Below are 21777 nucleotides of genomic sequence, written 5' to 3' on the forward strand. Positions count from 1 at the left end.
CCTGCATCTCTGCCTGCATCTAACATTCCCAAGGCGTTAAAACATTACAATATAGATCAGAGGGCAACACAGAGCTACAACACCAAAGAGCGGTAAACAAGTCAAGGGACATCCAGTCCGCTATGGCCAAGTTTCATGGAATAAGCAGCCATCATGGAATTCCTTTTACATGTTAAGATACTGTATGTTGAGTCCATTTAAAATTCGTATTTATTTTTCAAATAAGTATCATAATGAGTAGATAAAAGCACTTGTTTCCAAATACAATTGAACAGACTCTGCTTGCATAGCTAATGATGAAATCTAAGGCTTGTAAGTAATTAAAGCAACTGTCCAGTGAAAATCTCACTTTTAAAAGTTCATATTCTGTTAACTCATACACATGTCCAAAACATACATTGGAGGAAAAAAACAACACTTAAAACCCCACCTCAAACTTGTATCTCAAACAAACAGTTTAAAATCTGGAAACACTGGACAGTTACTTTAAGATACAATTGGTAAAGTCTATGTAAATCATTTCAGTTTCATAGTCAAAACATGTAATCATCAACTTGAAGGCTTGCAGACAGCTCATTTCACCAAAGCTAATGTAAACACTAAAAGCATGCAATAGACAACTATGTATTCATTCTAAATACAGAACAGTAAACCAGTCTCTGTGTAATGATATCAGTTCTGTTTGAACCTGTTTGTTGCTATGGATTGTCGTCTAGGACAGGAGATTGAGTTGCTGACAGCTAACTCAATTTTGCCCTCTTCATCTGATTTTAGCGAATGTCATCTGATGGACATGTCTCTAGACCATATGTTCAGTTTCAGACACAGTGTCTATTCCCCCCCAACCAAGTTGAAAAGGACATCAGTTTAGTGAAATAGTTACTTATGTTCAACTAGTGCTTGAGAATCTGTGTGATAAATTAGAGTTACTGTTTGTATTAAAGTAAATGAAATTGAAATGCCATTCAAAACAGGATTTGTTTATTTTATTTAGAAACTTCAAAAAATATATCTAAAAGCCATCCATTGTTACATGTCCATTCACTAACTACATACAGGCTTTTCTAGCCATTCTCCTCAAGACATCAGCTTGAGTTTACTAAATGGAATTAAGACAGTCAGTTGGTTGCCGACTGAATTGACTTATAAATAAATACTTAAATTCAAGTAGAAATCTATGGGAAAAAAGCAGTTGGTACAACAACCGAAGACTAATGACTACTGAGGGAACTACCTTTAATTTGCCATTAGGATAGATAGATTCACATGAACATCTAGATGATATGAACATAAACAAAAACAAAAGCACTGGATGACATTTTCTCTCAGCTAATGAGTGGTTTCACCACCTTGACTGGTTGGTCCTGAAATTCACACATGTCTATTAATATCAAATTTCTCAAGTCATGTAACACAAGAATCGCCGTGTTCTAGTAAACAAACATAAAAATCCCCCTTACAAAAACAGAACAAAAAAGTACAAAAATAAAAAATACAAATGAATAAATATGTACTGTTATAAATAAAAGTGGTAAATTCAAACATTGAAAAAATAAAATAACAGGTCAACTAACAACTTAAGTATGGTATGAAAAGATGAACAAGTCTGATGATGTAAGGGTCTCATAATAAAATGCAAGAACTGGAGTTTAAAGCTCTTACTGAAGAGACTCAAGGCTGGGGACTTGGTGGAGGAGGTGGGCTGGGCTTCCCTCTTCCCAAAGTGTTGGGTAGTTGCCGCGTTCACATGCTAGTCGGAACTAAGAAAGTCAGACATTTCCAACTTGCTAATTGGTTGTAGTTATACACCGTTCAACCAGTTAGCAAGTTGGACATTTCTGAGCTTCCTAGTTCCGACTAGCACGTGAACGCGGCATGAGACAGTAGGCAGCCTACGTATGTAATGAGGGGGGCAGTAACACAGTCAGCAGTAACAGAAATTAAAAGTTATGTTGTTTATTAAACAGAACCAGGTCACATACCTGACTCCCCCCTCAGTAAATCAATGTACCGGTACTTTGAATACTATAAACTTTGTTATTCAGTGAAGTCTTAAGCCAGTATCATCTTTACAATGAGCTCACTAAGTCTATAATGACAAACTGTGACCAAATTAGGGAAAGACACCCTCTTCTCTAGGCCAATAGCAGTTGACGGTGATGTTTGGTCGCATTAGAGAATGATCCTCTCTGGAGAGTACTTTAAGTTGTACTTTTTTTGGCACAGCTATTATTGACTTCCCTCAAATTATTTTGGTTTGACAATGACCTTTTGTTTGTTTTTCCGTTGAAATCACATATGCCAGAGATGAGAAAAGGGAACAGAAAACAAGTGTTCATGCTATCCACAAGGCAGAGTGAGTCATTATGACAGAAGTTCTCTACTCTAGAACCCATGGGTACACAACACAGAAAGGGAAGTAGACAGGTGACCCACCTGACCACTAGAGGGGTCATGGGTTATATTTGCATCACTTAGCAAAGCTACAGTAAGACTATGGGTGAGATCCAGGTCCTAGGATTGCCCGTCTCGCTGTTTCTCTACACCCACTAGGTAACATTCAGAGAGACAGAGGCAAGGCATTTTCAATTCAGCTCCCTTTGGACAGTTGGAGCTTAGCAAGAACATCATTTTCACATCGTCACCTATAGACAGGCAATCAATTTGAAAAATGTAGAAGATATCAAAAATGGAAATCAGATCTTCCCAAGTGTGATGCCTGTCCCCAAGGTCTGCGTTAAAGGCGTAAATAAGCGTACATTCTTTGAGTTTAAGGTTTTTGACTTTTCGTTTTTCACCCAACAAAGAGCCTAACTGTTTCTTTGAATTCAGTCTCAAGTAGTCCATTTTCTGATTATGATAACATTTCTCAAAAAACGAAACACAGCACTCCTGGCTGGCAGTAAATTCAAGGGCAAATCAAATCGATTTTGAAAACAGTTGTGACATGTTTAGAGCACGACTACTATGTAAAATAATATTCAGTAGCAAATAATGACAATCAAGAACAATATTATGTAACTGATATGTTGCGCCATACAATAATTACTACCAACTATGTATATGAAATTGACTTATTAACTCTAGTCTATTGTCAGTTAGTTATTAACCTAGTCTGTCATCAACTGTTGGAAAAATGATTTTTTTTAAATAGAAGACAAAACAGCACATCCCAGTGGCGAATCAGGGTCTTTGCAGTTCCAAACCCAGCAGTTGCTCGCTTCAGTGATTTGTAAAAGCCAGTATAGGACAACATTTTGGAAGCCCCAAGTTCGTTTTCTTTATCATATACACTCAGTTTTTTCTTTTTTTCCCCTTTTTAAATAAGATATTCAGCATAAGGATTTGTTGCTTTGTCCAGTCTGTTATATCCCAATACAGATTCTCCTTTTCTGAAAGGCGTGCATGTTGCACTTGGGATGGGGAATAGGGCTAGTGGAGGTGGATGGGGATTGGTTGTCCTTTCCCTTTCTCTCCAGCTCTCCTAGCCCCAGAAAACCCACTAACTGTCCCCTACAACCCACATGCCTCTTCCCTACGGTTGGAGGCTCTCATTGTCCCATCACCTCAATAACATCATCATCATCATCATCATCGTCGTTGTTGCTGTCTGAGCTGCTACCACCGGCGTTCTCTGCCGAGCCGTGGGCATCAGAGCGACCCAGCCCCGCCCCCATCAGGCCGGAGGAGGAGGGGAAGTGGGAGAAGAAGCTGGAGCCAGTGGGGCCTGGGGTGGCCGCCGGTAGCCCCCCGGGGAGCAGCAAGCTAGGGTACATGCCCAGGGACTGGCCGTAGGACATGGGGAAGCCTGGGGGCAGCATGCCAGCCATACCAGCACCCAGCATGAAGGGAGCTAGGGAGGCCGAGTCAGAGGCAGCTGAGGAGGAGGAGGTGGTGGTGGAGGAGGAAGACCTGGAGGAGGAGCTAGAAAGGGTGCCGCCCCCCAAGCCGAAGGGGTCGGGAGTCATGGGGAACATGAGACTGTGGTCACTCCGCTGGCTGTGGGGCTGGAAGTAGGGAGAGCCGGCCCCCAAGAATATGGGGTGCCCCACGGAGCCCAGCATGGCTTGGTTGAGGCCCATGGGTGGGAGGTCATAACCCGTCGTGAAGGGAAAAGCCTGGGCCGAGGTGCGCTTGCTGGGGGCCGGCTGCTTTTTATTGGCCCGTTCGACGGTGGACAGGGTGGAGGCCTTGCGCTTGGTGCCCCTCAGGTCCAGGGCAGCAATGGCATCTGTGCTGCGCTGGGCCGTGGCGGAGGCATCGCTCCAGGGCTTGGCATGGCTGGTCATCCTGCTGCCATTGGTGCTCTCCGCCGGCGCCTTCTCCTGTGGAGCCGCTGCACCTGCAGACAAAGCCTTGGAGCCCTGCTGATGCTGGGCCTTGGTTCTGGTTGCAGCCGCGTACCTCTGGAGCTCACTCAGGATCTCAGGGCTGTCGGGGGAGAGCGGGCGAGTCACACAGCCGTTGGTGGAGGCCTCGTCCGATGCCTTCTGGGTGTCTGAGGTAGGGAAGGTAAGACAGACGGGTCAGATACTTCTCTACGCTAACAGAAACCATCAGCACTGGATAAAAACAGATCTATATGGACCAAATGAGTAGAATCTATACTGACTAAAGGTTGAGTTGCTACCTTTGGGTGCAGCGGCTGAGTTCTCCTCCCCTGCCTTGGGCTTGCTTGCAGCGCGGATGGCAAATATCCTCCCATCACAAGTCCTGATGTAGGTCCCTTTGGTTCCTCTGATGATGTGGATGCTCTCTCCTGCACTGATCCTGGCCTTGACATCAGTTGAACTGTTGGTTTCAGGTATCACGATATCTGTGGTGGTGACGATCTTCTGGACGAAGACGCCCGCCTTCTGCAGGTAGTTGACGGGAAAGCCCGAGCTGGAGTCTGAGTCTGCTATGGGGGCAGAGCTGTGAGATGCCTGGCGAGGCATCATGGGAATTGGAGTCGACTGAACGGGGCGGACGCTGGCCACCGGCTTCTCATCTTGCCGAGGGGGTGGGCGCCTGAAGGGGGGCAAGGGAGAGGAAAGATGAGAGGGTTAAATATTTTATCAACAGTTTAAACTTTGGAATTCAAAACTTGGTGTCACATTAGGCATCTCTCTGTATGTCTCCCTAGGACCATGCCTCGAGACACCCTGACATGACGATTCCTGGCAGTCCCCAGCCCACCTGGTCGTGCTGTTCTGCCTTCAGCTGTGGAACCGAATGATTCAACCGGGAGTGCTACCTTGTCCCGAACCTGTTGTTCTAGGTTTCTTCCTTTTAGGGAGTTTTTCCTAGCCACTTTGCTTCTGCATTGCTTGCTAGTCTGGGTATCTGATGTAAAAGGGGCTTTACAAAACACATTTGATTGATTGACTGTTTGCAATTGTAGTATTGTTACTGAGAAAATTTACTGATCTGGTGAAAACAGGAACTAAAATCGTGTCTGTCTTTGGGGACCATCTCACCAGTTGCGCTGGCTGAAGGCAGGGATGTTTGTAAGGCTCTGGTCGCTGGCGGGGTAATAGTGGGCGTAAGAGGGGCGTGTGTAGGGCACCGACGCACGCTTCTCATCCTCGTAGCTCTTCTTGGCGGCCTTCTTCTCGGCTTTGGTGAGTTTCATCTCCCGTCGGTCCACCAGGAGAGACTCGTGGTGAAAGGGTTGCTGGAGAGACAGACATAGAGAGCAATTTCACTCAAACTACTCTCCAAGTATAATATGCCGTCATGTAGGTTATAATTCTGGATAGAACTGTTAATAAAGTGGCATGTTGATGAGAGTGAGAGTTCAATGTGGAAATGATGGGTTGAAACAGAGTCTGTCCATGATTCAGTGAGCTAGGTGTATGTATCATGTGGATGAGTATCAACTTTCATACAGCCAAGGAGTAGACAGTATAGATGTACATATCTATATACACACATCATACTGTACATCTAGTATAGGTCTAACCTTGGTAACCAGGTGTGGGTAGAGTGTATAATACAGTATGGTGTGCATATAGACATGTACTCTACCAGTCAAACGTTTGGACACACCTACTCATTCAAGAGTTTTTCTTTATTTTCACTATTTTTTACATTGTAGAATAATAGTGAAGACATCAAAACTATGAAATAATACATACGGAATGATGTAGTAACCAAAAAAGTGTTAAACAAATCAAAATATATTTTATATTTGAGATTCTTCAAATAGCCACCCTTTGCCTTGATGACAGCTTTGCACACTCTTGGCATTCTCTCAACCAGCTTCATGAGGTAGTCACCTGGAATGCATTTCAATTAACAGGTGTGCCTTCTTAAAAGTTAATTTGTGGAATTTCTTTCCTTCTTAATGCGTTTGAGCCAAACAGTTGTGTTGTGACAAGGTAGGGGGGGTATAGAGAAGATAACCCTATTTGGTAAAAGACCAAGTCCATATTATGGCAAGGACAGCTCAAATAAGCAAAGAGAAACAACAGTCCATCATTACTTTATGACATGAAGGTCAGTCAATACAGAACATTTCAAGAACTTTGTTTCTTCAAGTGCAGTCACAAAAACCATCAAGTGCTATGATGAAACTGGCTCTCATGAGGACCGCCACAGGAAAGGAAGACCCAGAGTTACCTCTGCTGCAGAGGATAAGTTCATTAGAGTTACCAGCCTAAGAAATTGCAGCCCAAATAAATGCTTCACAGAGTTGAAGTAACAGACACATCTCAAATCAACTGGTCAGAGGAGACTGTGTGAATCAGGCCTCCATGGTCGAATTGCTGCAAAGAAACCACTACTAAAGGACACCAATAAGAAGAAGAGACTTACTTGGGCCAAGAAACACGAGCAATGGACATTAGTCCTTTGATCTGGATTCCAAATTTGAGATTTTACATTCCGCTGTGTCTTTGTGAGACACGGTGTGGGTGAACGGATGATCTCCGCATGTGTATTTCCCACCGTAAAGCATGGAGGAGGAGGTGTTATGGTGTGGGGGTGCTTTGCTGGTGACACTGTCTATGATTTATTTAGAAGTCAACTTAACCAGGATGGCTACCACAGCATTCTGCAGCGATACGCCATCCTATCTGGTTTGGGCTTAGTGGGACTATCATTTGTTTTTCAACAGTACAATGACCCAACACACCTCCAGGCTGTGTAAGGCTATTTTACCAAGAAGGAGGGTGATGGAGTGCTGCATCAGATGACCTGGCCTCCACAATCCCCTGACCTCAACCCAATTGAGATGGTTTGGGATGAGTTGGATCACAGAGGGAAGGAAAAGCAGCCAACAAGTGCTCAGTATATGTGGGAACTCCTTCAAGACTGTTGGAAAAGCATTCCAGGTGAAGCTGGTTGAGAGAATGCCAAGAGTGTGCAAAGCTGTCATCAAGGCAAAGGGTGGCTATTTGAAGAATCTCAAATATAAAATATATTTTCATTTGTTTAACACTTTTTTGGTTACTACATGATTCCATATGTGTTATTTCATAGTTTGTAGAAAATACAATGTAGAAAATAGTAAAAATAAAGAAAAACCCTGGAATGAGTAGGTGTCCAAACTTTTGACTGGTACTGTATATACCTTGGTGACGAGGTGAGGGTAGAGCTGACAGGCCTGTGATGTAGTGTGTGTATATAGGTGTGTGGTTACCTTGGTGACGAGGTGAGGGTAGAGCTGACAGGCCTGTGATGTAGTGTGTGTTTATAGATGTGTATATAGGTGTGTGGTTACCTTGGTGACGAGGTGAGGGTAGAGCTGACAGGCCTGTGATGTAGTGTGTGTTTATAGATGTGTATATAGGTGTGTGGTTACCTTGGTGACGAGGTGAGGGTAGAGCTGGCAGGCCTGTCTGATGCCCGTCTCCATCTCCTGGTGGGGCTGTAGTTGCACCTGTGACACGTCAGGCTCCTCCTCCACAAAGTGCAGCAGAGACTCCACCTCCCTCCGCGTGAACGACAGCACCGGGTTCAGGTCATCCACCACTCGGTCTTCAGAAAAGAGAGAGGGATGGTGTGAAGAGAGGGGGTTACACTGTGTGTCTAGGGCCATCAACAGCTACATGAAAAGGTCTCTGCGTGTGACATGAAACGTGGCATACAGCATACCCTGGCCATGTCTATTTGATTTTTCAACTCAATTCTAAGAGTGTGGGCCTTCCCTTTTTGTGTATACAGCATAGCTGAAATTGGAGCGGACCAATATGTGTGACATTTACATTTTTACATTTTAGTCATTTAGCAGACGCTTTTATCCAGAGCGACTTACAAATACATATACCTGCTTTTTTCGTACTGGTCCCCCGTGTGAATCAAACCCACAACCTTGACGTTGCAAGCGCCATGCTCTAGCAACTGAGCCAAACAACGGCAAACTATGTCAAAGCACTTTGGCCGTGGTGCACATGAAGTAGGAGTAGGAATGCACTTAGTCTGACTTCACAGGGTCTGACCGTTCAGAGGACTGCTGCACTTCACAGCACACACACTGTTTTGCATTCTAGTGAAGTGGACTGGGCCGGATGAAGTGCACTTAACAGGGTAGGCTTGTGGTAAGAGTAGATTCAAAATACTAATAGCAGATGTACATGTAATAGTAGGCCTAGTAGACATGGCTGGAGGAAGCAGAGGTGTCTTGGTAGGCCGGAGTGTAGTCTGTATGTAGTCAGTATCCATTCTATTTTATTTCATCCTATTCTGTGTTTGTTTGGTTAGCTGGTTACTCACCGGACATGCCCTGCTTGGAGATCTGTCGGTCGTAGATCTTCTTCTCCAGGGTGAAGTCACAGACCAGGCGGTAGATGTGGCAGGGTTTCTTCTGGCCGTAGCGGTACACTCGACATACGGCCTGGGCGTCGTGACAAGGGTTCCAGGAGGCATCGAACACCACCACGCGGTTAGCCCCTATCAGGTTCACCCCCAGACAGCCAGCCCTGAGGATGGGGAGAAGCACACGTCACTGACCTGATATGTGTGTGTGTGTGTGTGTGGTGTGTGTATGTATGTATGTATGTATGTACAGTTAAGTCTGAATTTTACATACACTTAGGTTGGAGTCATTAAAACTCGTTTTTCAACCACTCCACACATTTCTTGTTAACAAACTATAGTTTTGGTAAGTCGGTTAGGACATCTACTTTGTGCATGACACAAGTAATTTTTCCAACAATTGTTTACAGACAGATTATTTCACTTATAATTCACTGTATCACAATTCCAGTGGGTCAGAAGTTTACATACACTAAGTTGACTGTGCCTTTAAACAGCTTGTACAATTCCAGAAAATGATGTCTTGGCTTTAGAAGTTTCTGATAGGCTAATTGACATCATTTGAGTCAATTGGAGGGGTACCTGTGGATGTATTTCAAGGCCTACCTTCAAACTCAGTGCCTCTTTGCATGACATCATGGGAAAATCAAAAGAAATCAGCCAAGACCTCAGCAAACAAATTGTAGCCCTCCACAAGTCTGGTTCATCCTTGGGAGCAATTTCCAAACGCCTGAAGGTACCACGTTCATCTGTACAAACAATAGTACGCAACACCATGGGACCACACAGCCGTCATACCGCTCAGGAAGGAGACGCGTTCTGTCTCCTAGAGATGAACGTACTTTGGTGCGAAAAGTGTAAATCAATCTCAGAACAACAGCAAAAGACCCTGTGAAGATGCTGGAGGAAACAGGTACAAAAGTATCTATATCCACTGTAAAACGAGGCCTATATCGACATAACCTGAAAGGCCACTCAGCAAGGAAGAAGCCACTGCTCCAAAACCGCCATAAATAAGCCAGACTACGGTTTGCAACTGCACATGGAGAAAAAAAAGATCTTACTTTTTGGAGAAATGTCCTCTGGTCTGATGAAACAAAAATAGAACTGTTTGGCCATAATGACCATCTTTATGTTTGGAGGAAAAAGGTGGTTGCTTGCAAGCCGAAGAACACCATCCCAACCGTGAAGCACGGGGGTGGCAGCATCATGCTGTGGGGGTGCTTTGCTGCAGGAGGGACTGGTGCACTTCACAAAATAGATGGCATCATGAGGAAGGAAAATTATGTGGATATATTGAAGCAACATCTCAAGACATCAGTCAGGAAGTTAAAGCTTGGTCACAAATGGGTCTTCCAAATGGACAATGACCCCAAGCATACTTCCAAAGTTGTGGCAAAATGGCTTAAGGACAACAAAGTCAAGGTATTGGAGTGGCCATCACAAAGCCCTGACCTCAATCCTATAGAAAATGTGTGGGGAGAACTGAAAAAGCGTGTGCGAGCAAGGAGGCCTACAAACCTGACTCAGTTATACCAGCTCTGTCAGCAGGAATGGGCCAAAATTCACCCAACTTATTGTGGGAAGCTTGTGGAAGGCTACCCGACACGTTTGACCCAAGTTAAACAATTTAAAAGGCAATGCTACCAAATACTAATTGAGTGCATGTAAACTTCTGACCCACTGGGAATGTGATTAAAGAAATAAAAGCTGAAATAAATCATTCTCTCTACTATTATTCTGACATTTCACATTCTTAAAATAAAGTGGTGATCCTAACTGACCTAAGACAGGGAATTTTTACTAGGATTAAATGTCAGGAATTGTGAAAAACTGAGTTTAAATGTATTTGTCTAAGGTGAATGTAAACTTCCGACTTCAACTGTATGTACAGTTTGAAGGTAAGCCTTGAAATACATCCACGGGTACACTTCCAATTGACTGAAAGGATGTCATTTAGCCTATCTGAAGCTTCTAAAGCCATGACATCATTTTCTGGAATTTTCCAAGCTGTTTAAAGGCACAGTCAACTTAGTGTATGTAAACTTCTGACACACTGGAATTGTGATACAGTGAATTATAAGTGAAATAATCTGTCTGTAAACAAATGTTGGAAAAATTACTTGTGTATGCACAAAGTAGATGTCCTAACCGACTTGCCAAAACTACAGTTTGTTAACAAGAAATTTGTGGAGTGGTTGAAAAACGAGTTTTAATGACGCCAACGTAAGTGTATGTACATTTCCGACTTCAACTGTATGTATGTATTTTTTTTATTTTTTTATTTAATTTTTATTGTAACTAGTGTGGTTACTAGTGTGGCTATACATAAGTATGATTACATACAAATTATAATGATTCTACCAGTGTGATCCTGTGAAGGTCTTTTACCTGGTGGACAGCAGAAAGATCAAGACGGAGGTGTTGGACGGGTCGTTGAACTGGTTGATGAGTTTCTCCCTCTCTGAAGCAGATGTGCTCCCATCCAGTCCTAAGGAGAGGAACAATAAACAAAAGATTAAATCCCTTTCTCCAACACACAGGAACAACCATTTTTTACCCACAGGCTTCATACGCAGAATGATGGAGAGATATCAATATCCCCAGCAGGTGGCGATAGTCAATGTAAGTCAATGGGAAAAGTGGCAGCATGGGATTGGGGAGGCTGAATAAGTTTGTATAGCTTCAGTAAAAGACACCACAGGACAAACGGAGTCACAGCGACGTGGTGACAGCGGTGGTTGTCATGGGAACAGGGACACTTACTGTAGTAGTTGTGGTTGCGGACCCAGTTTTGGTTGTGGCCCTCTCTGGCGCTGCCCGCCGGTATGGCCCTCTTGGCCAGGAACTCCTCAATGACCGACAGGGTGGACAAACTCTGGCTGCACGAGAGACAGTGGAGGGAGGGATACGGTGAGGAGGGGTCCTTGGAAATTACAGTCAAACTAATTCAACCATTTCAGAAGTTTGTCTGTCTATCTGTGCTTCGAGCCATAGTCTTCGAGAATATGTTGCGTTGCAACAATTGTTTTAAAGGAACTGAAAAGAAAACTTGTAAAAATGTAAGATCAAAACAGTGAACTGTGAGGGCCTGTTCCTGTTTCTACCTGAAGACCAGGATCTTGTCTCCCTTCCTCACACTCTGGTCGATTAGGTGGAACAGCAGGACCATCTTAGCAGAGTTCTCCAAGAGCCCGGGTTTATAGTCAGACATGATCTCCTTCGCCTGAGAGCGAGCGAGAGAGAGAGAGAGGAGGCGATGAGATAACAGTCAGAACAGTAGTGTAATTGTAGTGCACAGTTTAGGCTAATAACCTGTTTTCACTGAAACCTATGACAGTATCCGTTCTAAATGAGCAGTCCTCAAATTGTTTTCCAACCGTCATATATCCATGATGACTCAACCCCCTGCCACTTAAACTGAATGGAAAACCAAAAAACATGGTAGTGAAGTGTGGTTGTGTACCCATTCGTAGGTGATGACCTGGTTGGCCTTCTCCTGCAGAGCGTTGAGACTCAGCCCTCCGATGCTGTTGGGGTCCTCCGGGGTCTTGCCCTTCTGGTTGGGGGCGGGGTAGCGGGCGTGGCCGTTGGTGATGTCATCCAGGTCCAGGTCCTGCTCATTGGCCAGATTCTCCTTCTGCAGCGCCTCGTACAGCACGTCTGGGTGGTTCCAGATCTGGTAGAGGAAGACATTTTTACAACATTAGGATGACGTCTGAATGAAATGTGGACATGTACACAGCATGTGATATACAGTGCATTCGGAAAGTATTCAGACCACTTGACTTTTTCCACATTTTGTTACGTTACAGCCTTATTCTAAAATGGAAATTTCCCCCTCATCAATCTATACACAATACCCCATAATGACAAAGCAAAAACAGGTTTTTAATTTTTTTGCAAATGTATTAAAAATTTCAAACTGAAATATTACATTTACATAAGTATTCAGATCCTTTACTCAGTACTTTGTTGAAGCACCTTTGGCAGCGATTACGGCCTCGAGTCTTCTTGGGTATGACGCTACAAGCGTGGCACACCTGTATTTGGGGAGTTTCTCCCATTCTTCTCTGCAGATCCTCTCAAGCTCTGTCAGGTTGGATGGGGAGCGTCGCTGCACAGCTATTTTCAGGTCTCTCCAGAGATATTCGATCGGGTTCATGTCCGGGCTCTGGCTGGGCCACTCAAGGACATTCAGAGACTTGTCCCGAAGCCACTCCTGCGTTGTCTTGGCTGTTTGCTTAGGGTCGTTGTCCTGTTGGAAGGTGAACCTTCGCCCTAGTCTGAGGTCCTGAGCACTCTGGAGCAGGTTTTCATCAAGGATCTCTCTGTACTTTGCTCCGCTCATTCTTCCCTCTATCCTGACTAGTCTCCCAGTCCCTGCTGCTGAAAAACATCCCCACAGCATGATGCTGCCACCACCATGCTTCACCGTAGGGATGGTGCCAGGTTTCCTCCAGACATGACGCTTGGCATTCAGGCCAAAGAGTTCAATCTTGGTTTGATCAGACCAGATAATCTTGTTTCTCATGGTCTGAGAGTCCTTTAGGTGCCTTTTGGCAAACTCCAAGCGGGCTGTTTTACTGAGGAGTGGCTTCCGTCTGGCCACTCTACCATAAAGGCCTGATTGTTGGAGTGCTGCAGAGATGGTTGTCCTTCTGGAAGGTTCTCCCATCTCCACAGAGGAACTCTGGAGCTCTGTCAGAGTGACCATTGGGTTATTGGTCACCTCCCTGACCACAGCCCTTCTCCCCCGATTGCTCAGTTTGGCCGGGCGGCCAGCTCTAGGAAGAGTCTTGGTGCTTACAAACTTCTTCCATTTAAGAATGACGGAGGCCACTGTGTTCTTGGGGACCTTCAAAGCTTTAGACATTTTTTGCTACCCTTCCCCAGATCTGTGCCTCGACACAATCCTGTCTCGGAGCTCTACGTACGGACAATTCCTTCGACCTCATGTCTTGGTTTGTTGCTCTGACATGCACTGTCAACTGTGGGACCTTATATAGACAGGTGTGTGCCTTTCCAAATCATGTCCAATCAATTGAATTTACCACAGGTGGACACCAATCAAGTTGTAGAAACATCTCAAGGATGATCAATGGAAACAGGATGCACCTGAGCTTAATCTCGAGTCTCATAGCAAAGGGTCTGAATACTGTATCTGTTTTTTATTTGTAATACATTTGCAAACATTTCTAGAAACCTGTTTTTTTCTTTGTCATTATAGGGTATTGTGTGTAGATTTTAGAATAAGGCTGTAACGTAAAACAAAATGTGGAAAGAGTCAAGGGGTCTGAACACTTTCCAATTGCACACATTTATTTTACTCCTGTGTATGCCAAAACAGACACAGACAGGCAGGCATGCATACCTTGCAGCAGACGCAGAAGGCCTTGAGTGGGTTGAGGCTGAGCCAGCCGCTGTTGCCTGCCTCTCTGAAGCGGTTCATGAACTCTGTGTAGAGGGCCCTCTGCAGGGGCGACAGGCGCACCATGATCACATGCTCGTCCTTGGAGGGGAGCTGGTCTTTCAGCACGTCATGGCCACGCCTGGGAACAAACACAACCACAACACAACCAGAGTTAGACCACAAATATCTTTTCCATACAGATCTCTTCTACATTCATGAACAAACAAAACTAGAATCTCCATTTAAAGTACTTTTTAGTCCAGGAATTCAACTGGGGCAGCAGGTAGGCTAGCGGTTATGGAGGCGAGCCAGCAACTGGATGGTTGACAGTTCAAATTCCGGGTCAGACGGGAATAATCTGGCAGGTAGTGAGCTGGCAACCAGAGGGTTGCTGGTATCAAAATCCTAGATCCCATTGCCTGCCGTTGTGTCCTTGAGCAAGGCACTTAACCCCCCACAACAACAGCTCCGCAGGCACCGAGTGTGGCAGCCCCCCCGCACCTCTACAAAAAAACCTGTATGTGTATTTATGCATGTGTGTTTACGGAGGGGTTGGGTAAAAGCAGAAGTCAAATTTCGGTTGGACCTTGTTTGCAATTGACCAATAAAGTAAGCTTAAGACTTAATCTGAGAGAGGGAAACTGGCCTATAAAGTATACAGAGAATACTGTAGTAGCAACAGTTCATGTGGGTTATAACCAGCTCTCATTCTCACCTCTGGACGAAGCCTTCCAGCAGGCTATGAAGGACATGACTTCGGTATCTCATCAACCGGACGTCCTGAGGCGTGCTGTCCACACACTGCCCGTTCAGAATGGGCCTCTCAAACATGTTACTAAACTCCTGCCTGGTACCCAGGAAATCAGGCCTGACAAAGTCCACCATGCACCAGTACTCTATCAGGTTGTTCTGGAGTGGGTATCCTGTGAGGACCACGCGTCTCCGTGTACGGATGTTCTTCAGGGCCTGCGAGGTGCTGGCGTGGCAGTTCTTAATGCGGTGGCCCTCGTCACAGATCACCACGTCCGGGCCGGGGAGAGACAGGGCCTTCTCTATGTCTTCAGGAGGGTAGAGGGATGTCAAGTTAGAGTTATTTCAGGAACAATGGTAGCCCTGAAGGTAAGATGTGTATGTAGGACTGATCCAAGCATTTACTTTATGTTCCATTAATCTAAGTGACTCATGTTATCGGAGTCACTCATGATGGAGTCATACTAAAGTGATGTCGTGACTGGGTAACTGGAAACCCATGCACTCATGCACACATCCTGGAGCACATGAAAAATATCTAACAAAGTGTTATCTAACATGGGTTCTAACAAAAGGTTAAACATTAGAGCTCTCAAAATCCATATGTGCAGATGACCTTGGTTTCACGCCATAAGCGTCTGGTTTGAAAACTCTGAAAAGTTCAGGCCATGACTGACATAACAGTGTCGATTGACAGGTGTCACTCTGAGGTGACCTTTTTGACCTACTGACCTTTGAGGAGCTCCTGCTGCCGGTCCTCTTTGTCCAGGTCAATGACCACTGGTCCTTGGGGCTTCTTGGACTTCTTCTTCCGGCCCGCCACAAAGCTCTTCTTCAGGGACAGCAGGCGGTACATCTCATAACCCATCAGGAGCACGCCGCCATCCCGCGACCAGTCATAGATCACCTTCGCTCTGGTGGCAGTGGTTCTGAAAGAGATGAGGGAAGAGAGCGACGAGAGGGAAAGAGAGATGGCACATCAGTGACAATGTTACACGCATAATAGTACAGGCATTTAAAGTACATCAAGTATCAAGACCTTTAGCAAGAAGGTTTGATTAAGATATAATGAAACCTTCGTGCTAAAGGTCTTGATACTTGATGTACTTTAAATACCTTAAGTACTTCAAGTAGTTACACACCTGGGCGAGTCATATTTGTACATACAGTACCGGTCAAAAGTTTGGACACACCTACTCATTCAAGGGTTTTTCTTTATTTTTACTATTTTCTACATTGTAGAATTTTATATTTGAGATTCTTCAAATAGCCACCCTTTGCCTTGATGACAACTTTGCACACTCTTGGCATTCGCTCAACTAGCTTCACCTGGAATGCTTTTCCAACCGTCTTGAAGGAGTTCCCACATATGCTGAGCACTTGTTGGCTGCTTTTCCTTCCCTCTGTGGTCCGACTCATCCCAAACCATCTCAATTGGGTTGAGGTCAGGGGATTGTGGAGGCCATGTCATCTGATGCAGCACTCCATCACTCTCCTTCTTGGTCAAATAGCCCTTACATAGCCTGGAGGTGTGTTGGGTCATTGTACTGTTGAAAAACAAATGATAGTCCCACTAAACCCAAACCAGATGGGATGGCGTATCGCTGTAGAATGATGTGGTAGCCATGCTGGTTAAGTGTGCCTTGAATTCTAAATAAATCACAGACAGTGTCACCAGCAAAGCACCCCCACACCATAACACCACCTCCTCCATGCTTTACGGTGGGAAATACACATGAGGAGATCATATGTTCTCCCACACCGCGTCTCACAAAGACACGGCGGCTGGAACCAAAAATCTCAAATTTGGACTCCAGACCAAAGGACACATTTCCACCGGTGTAATGTCCATTACTTGTGTTTCTTGGCCCAAGAAGGTCTCTTCTTATTATTGGTGTCCTTTAGTAGTGGTTTCTTTGTAGCAATTCGACCATGAAGGCCTGATTCACACAGTCCCCTCTGAACAGTTGATGTTGAGATGTATCGGTGACTTGAACTCTGTGAAGAACAAAGGTACAGTTGAAGTCGGAAGTTTACATACACTTAGGTTGGAGTCATTAAAACTTGTTTTTCAACCACTCCACAAATGTATTGTTAACAAAGTTTTGGCAAGACGGTTAGGACATCTACTTTGTGCATGACACAAGTCATTTTTTCCAACAATTGTTTACAGACAGATTATTTCACTTATAATTCACTGTATCACAATTCCAGTGGGTCAGAAGTTTCCAAACACTAAGTTGACTGTGCCTTTAAACAGCTTGGAAAATTCCAGAAAACGATGTCTTGGCTTTAGAAGGTTCTGATAGGCTAATTGACATCATTTGAGTCAATTGGAGGTGTACCTGTGGATGTATTTCAAGGCCTACCTTCAAATTCAGTGCCTCTTTGCTTGACATCATGGGAAAATCAAAAGAAATCAGCCAAGACCTCATAAAACAAATTGTAGCCCTCCACAAGTCTGGTTCATCCTTGGGAGCAATTTCCAAACGCCTGAAGGTACCACGTTCATCTGTACAAACAATAGTACGCAACACCATGGGACCACACAGATGTCATACCGCTCAGGAAGGAGACACGTTCTGTCTACTAGAGATGAACGTACTTTGGTGCGAAAAGTGCAAATCAATCCCAGAACAGCAGCAAAGGACCTTGTGAAGATGCTGGAGGAAACAGGTACAAAAGTATCTATATCCACAGTAAAACGAGTCCTATATCGACATAACCTGAAAGGCCGCTCAGCAAGGAAGAAGCCACTGCTCCAAAACCGCCATAAAAAAGCCAGACTACGGTTTGCCACTGCACATGGGGACAAAGATCGTACTTTTTGGAGAAATGTCCTCTGGTCTGATGAAACAAATATAGAACTGTTTGGCCATAATGACCATCGTTATGTTTGGAGGAAAAAGGGGGTCGCTTGCAAGCCGAAGAACACCATCCCAACTGTAAAGCAAGGGGTGGCAGCATCTTGCTGTGGGGGTGCTTTGCTGCAGGAGGGACTGGTGCACTTCACAAAATAGATGGCATCATGAGGAAGGAATATTATGTGGATATATTGAAGCAACATCTCAAGACATCAGTCAGGAAGTTAAAGCTTGGTCGCAAATGGGTCTTCCAAATGGACAATGACCCCAAGCATACTTCCAAAGTTGTGGCAAAATGGCTTAAGGACAACAAAGTCAAGGTATTGGAGTGGCCATCACAAAGCCCTGACCTCAATCCTATAGAAAATGTGTGGGCAGAACTGAAAAGGCGTGTGCGAGCAAGGAGGCCTTCTCTCTCTACTATTATTCTGACATTTCACATTCTTAAAATAAAGTGGTGATCTAACTGACCTAAGACAGGGCATTTTTACTAGGATTAAATGTCAGGAATTGTGAAAAACTGAGTTGAAATGTATTTGGCTAAGGTGTATGTAAACTTACGACTTCAACTGTAACTCTAATGAACTTATTCTCTGCAGCAGAGGTAACTCTGGGTCTTCCTTTCCTGTCGTGGTCCTCATGAGAGCCAGTTTCATCATAGCGCTTGATGGTTTTTGTGACTGCACTTGAAGAAACTTTCTAAGTTCTTCACATTTTCCGGATTGACTGACCTTCATGTCTTAAAAGTAATGATGGACTGTCGTTTCTCTTTGCTTATTTGAGCTGTTCTTGCCATAATATGGACTTGGTCTTTTACCAAATAGGGCCATCTTCTGTATAGCCCCCTACCTTGTCACAACACAACTGATTGGCTCAAACGCATTAAGAAGGAATAAATTCCACAAATTAACTTTTAAGAAGGCACACCTGTTAATTGAAATGTAATCCAGGTGACTACTTCATGAAGCTAGTTGAGAGAATGCCAAGAGTGTGCAAAGCTGTCATCAAGGAAAAGGGTGGCTACTTTGAAGAATCTCAAATATATTTAGATTTGTTTAAAACTTTTTTGGTGACTACATGATTCCATTTGTGTTATTTCATAGTTTTGATGTTTTCACTATTATTCTACAATGTAAAAAATAGTCAAAAAAAAAAAAAAAAACACTTGAATCAGCAGGTGTGTCCAAACTTTTGACTGGTAGTGTCCATATATTTATTTTTAGAGACAGATCCTGGCAGTTGTGTGATAGAAGCAGAGCGAGAAAGAGCTGTGATGAATATCTCAGAGTGGGAGTGAGTCATCTCTAGTCACTCACAAACACAAACCATGATCAAGGCTAAAAGGCTTCAGCTTTTAAAGGGGAGGGAGTGGGATATCCCTGTTCCCAGAGAGGACGGGAAACTCACTTGTGCTCGTCATTCAGGATGTGGACCTTGAAGCTGCGCGGGGAGAAGTGGGCGGGGTTGATGTCCGCAGGTAATGCCTCAGAGGAAGGGACCCAGAGGTTAAACTCAGCCAGCCAGTTCTGTAACGTGTTGACCTGTAGCGAGAGGGTAGAGAGCGAGAGAGAGAGGGGTAGAGAGAGAGAAAGAGGTACAGAGGTAGAGCAAGGTAGAGAGAGAAAGAGGTATAGAGGTAGAGAGAACACAGAGAGAGAACACAGAGAGAAACAGAGAAATAGCAGAATGAGAGAGGTAGAGAGAGTGAGGTAGAGAGCGAGGTAGAGAGAGAGTGAGGTAGAGAGCGCGAGGTAGTGAGAGAGAGAGGTAGAGAGAGAAGAGAGAGAAGGGGTAGTGAGAGAGAGGTAGAAGTAGAGAGAGGTAGCGGTAAAGAGGCGTAGAGAGAGGGGTCGTGAGTAAGAGGTAGAGAGAGGGGAAGTGAGAGAGAGGTAGAGCGTGCGAGGTAGAGAGCGCGCAAGGTAGAGAGAGTGAGCGCGAGGTAGAGAGAGCGAGCGCGAGGTAGAGAGAGCGAGCGCGAGGTAGAGAGAGCGAGCGCGAGGTAGAGAGAGCGAGGTAGAGAGAGCGAGCGCGAGGTAGAGAGAGCGAGCGCGAGGTAGAGAGAGCGAGCGCGAGGTAGAGAGAGCGAGCGCGAGGTAGAGAGAGCGAGCGCGAGGTAGAGAGAGCGAGCGCGAGGTAGAGAGAGCGAGCGCGAGGTAGAGAGAGCGAGCGCGAGGTAGAGAGAGCGAGCGCGAGGTAGAGGGAGCGAGCGCGAGGTAGAGAGAGCGAGCGTGAGGTAGAGGGAGCGAGCGCGAGGTAGAGAGAGCGCGCGAGGTAGAGAGAGAAAGCGAGAGAGGGGTAGAGAGACAGGTAGAGGTAGAGAGAGAGAGAGAGAAAGTAAATTACCTCAGTCAAGAGATTACAAGCTAGATTCACACACCCCCATTGCGTTACGTCCAGTATGTACACGTCCAGTATGTACAAACAGAATAGAGAATGTAGCTCAATTGGTAGAGCATGGCGCTTGTAACGCCAGGGTAGTGGGTTCGATCCCCGGGACCACCCATACGTAAAAATGTATGCACACATGACTGTAAGTCGCTTTGGATAAAAGTGTCTGCTAAATGGCATATTATTATTATTATTATTATTATATTATTATTATAAAGAGAGAACAGAGTACACACAGACACTTACAGGAACGATGGCGAGCACGGTGTGGGCCTGCGTGTGTTTAAGCAGGATGTCTATAAAGGAGATGACCTGCAGGGTCTTGCCCAGGCCCATGCTGTGGGCAAGGATACAGCCGAAGCCACTGCTGCGCTTAAACCTCTCCAGAGACTCCACCAGGTTATCATACAGGAACCGGATCCCACCGATCTGACAGAGATAGAGAGGGGGAGAAAAGGAAGAGAAAAGAAATGAGGAAGGGAGGGAGAGAGAGACAGAAGTAGTGAGATCCTTAGCAGATTGATAAGGCTGTTAATTGTTATATTTGTTTGACTGCATTGTATACCATGGCTGTCTCCATGGGCTCTATGGGGTTTGGCAGAGACAGAAAATCTTAATTTAAAGTGCTTTTTAGGCTTAATACGGATCTGGGAAACTGGCCCTATATTAACTGCTAGGCTGCCTGTGCTAACAAGAGAATCCATGTCCCTATTGAGTCAGTGGTACCTGGTGAGGGGCGGCAGGTAGCTTAGTGGTTAAGAGCGTTGTGCCAGTAACCGAAGTCGCTGGTTCTAATCCCTGAGCCGACTAGGTGAAAAATCTGTTGATGTGCCCTAGAGCAAGGCACTTAACCCTAATTGCTCCTGTAAGTCGCTCTGGATAAGAGCGTCTGCTAAATGACTAAAATGTAAAAAATGTAATGTAAAATGTTTAACTCATGGTTGGTAGATTGATTACGTATGAAGAGAAAACTGTTTGATAGGCTTGATATTAGGGCTGGGCGGTATCCCGACTTTCATATCGTCATACCGTCCTTTTCTCACCCTGGGATTTACGGTATTACCGGCTTAGTATACAAGGGGGTGCCAAAAAACACAAAAAAGCCCATTGGGAGTCTATTATCATGATGGTAATAAAATTTGCACAAGTAATAGCACATTTCCATGGAGGCTGGTAGCTAAATATGCTAACGAGCGCAAATGAAAATAAACAAATTGCAAAGACAGGCAATCCAGCTCATAAAGTTATGCATATATAGGTAGGAGCTACCGAATGTCATTTTTGGTGAGTTTGGAAATTTACAAACAAATGTGAAAGAGAGACATTGTGCAAATGAACAAAGTTTTGACACATGCAGTACTGGCTCTCCAGCAGCATGTCTTTATTTCTTGTACACTTTTTACCCCTTTTTCATGATATACAATTGGTAGTTACAGTCTTGTCCCATCGCTGCAACTCCCGTACGGACTCGGGAGAGGCGAAGGTCGAGAGCCATGCGTCCTCCGAAACACGACCCTGCCAAGCCGCACTGCTTCTTGACACACTGCCCGCTTAACCCGGAAGCCAGCCGCACCAATGTGTCGGAGGAAACACCGTACACCTGGCGACCGTTGTATGCGTTCT

The 21777-nt window shown here is 44.9% G+C and overlaps 1 protein-coding gene across 1 annotated transcript in view; it reads right to left on the reverse strand.

The window, feature by feature from the left end:
- Positions 1-971: 971 nt before the first annotated feature.
- The window catches only part of LOC311149407 (helicase ARIP4-like), an 82965-nt gene continuing 62159 nt past the window's right edge, over positions 972-21777 (reverse strand). Inside the window, exons 7-20 of the mRNA XM_084186591.1 lie at positions 20401-20583; positions 19174-19307; positions 15635-15831; positions 14868-15210; positions 14114-14291; positions 12206-12418; positions 11847-11965; positions 11506-11621; positions 11131-11230; positions 8698-8903; positions 7787-7962; positions 5460-5656; positions 4631-5010; positions 972-4498 (exon numbers count right to left, since the gene is read on the reverse strand). Coding sequence (XP_084042717.1) covers positions 3552-4498; positions 4631-5010; positions 5460-5656; positions 7787-7962; positions 8698-8903; positions 11131-11230; positions 11506-11621; positions 11847-11965; positions 12206-12418; positions 14114-14291; positions 14868-15210; positions 15635-15831; positions 19174-19307; positions 20401-20583 — 3489 coding nt within the window. The 3' untranslated portion in view covers positions 972-3551. The remainder of the gene's footprint in view (positions 4499-4630; positions 5011-5459; positions 5657-7786; positions 7963-8697; positions 8904-11130; positions 11231-11505; positions 11622-11846; positions 11966-12205; positions 12419-14113; positions 14292-14867; positions 15211-15634; positions 15832-19173; positions 19308-20400; positions 20584-21777) is intronic.

Source organism: Coregonus lavaretus, assembly GCF_964263955.1.
Source record: "Coregonus lavaretus genome assembly, chromosome: 22".
Taxonomy (NCBI): Eukaryota; Metazoa; Chordata; class Actinopteri; order Salmoniformes; family Salmonidae; genus Coregonus; species Coregonus lavaretus.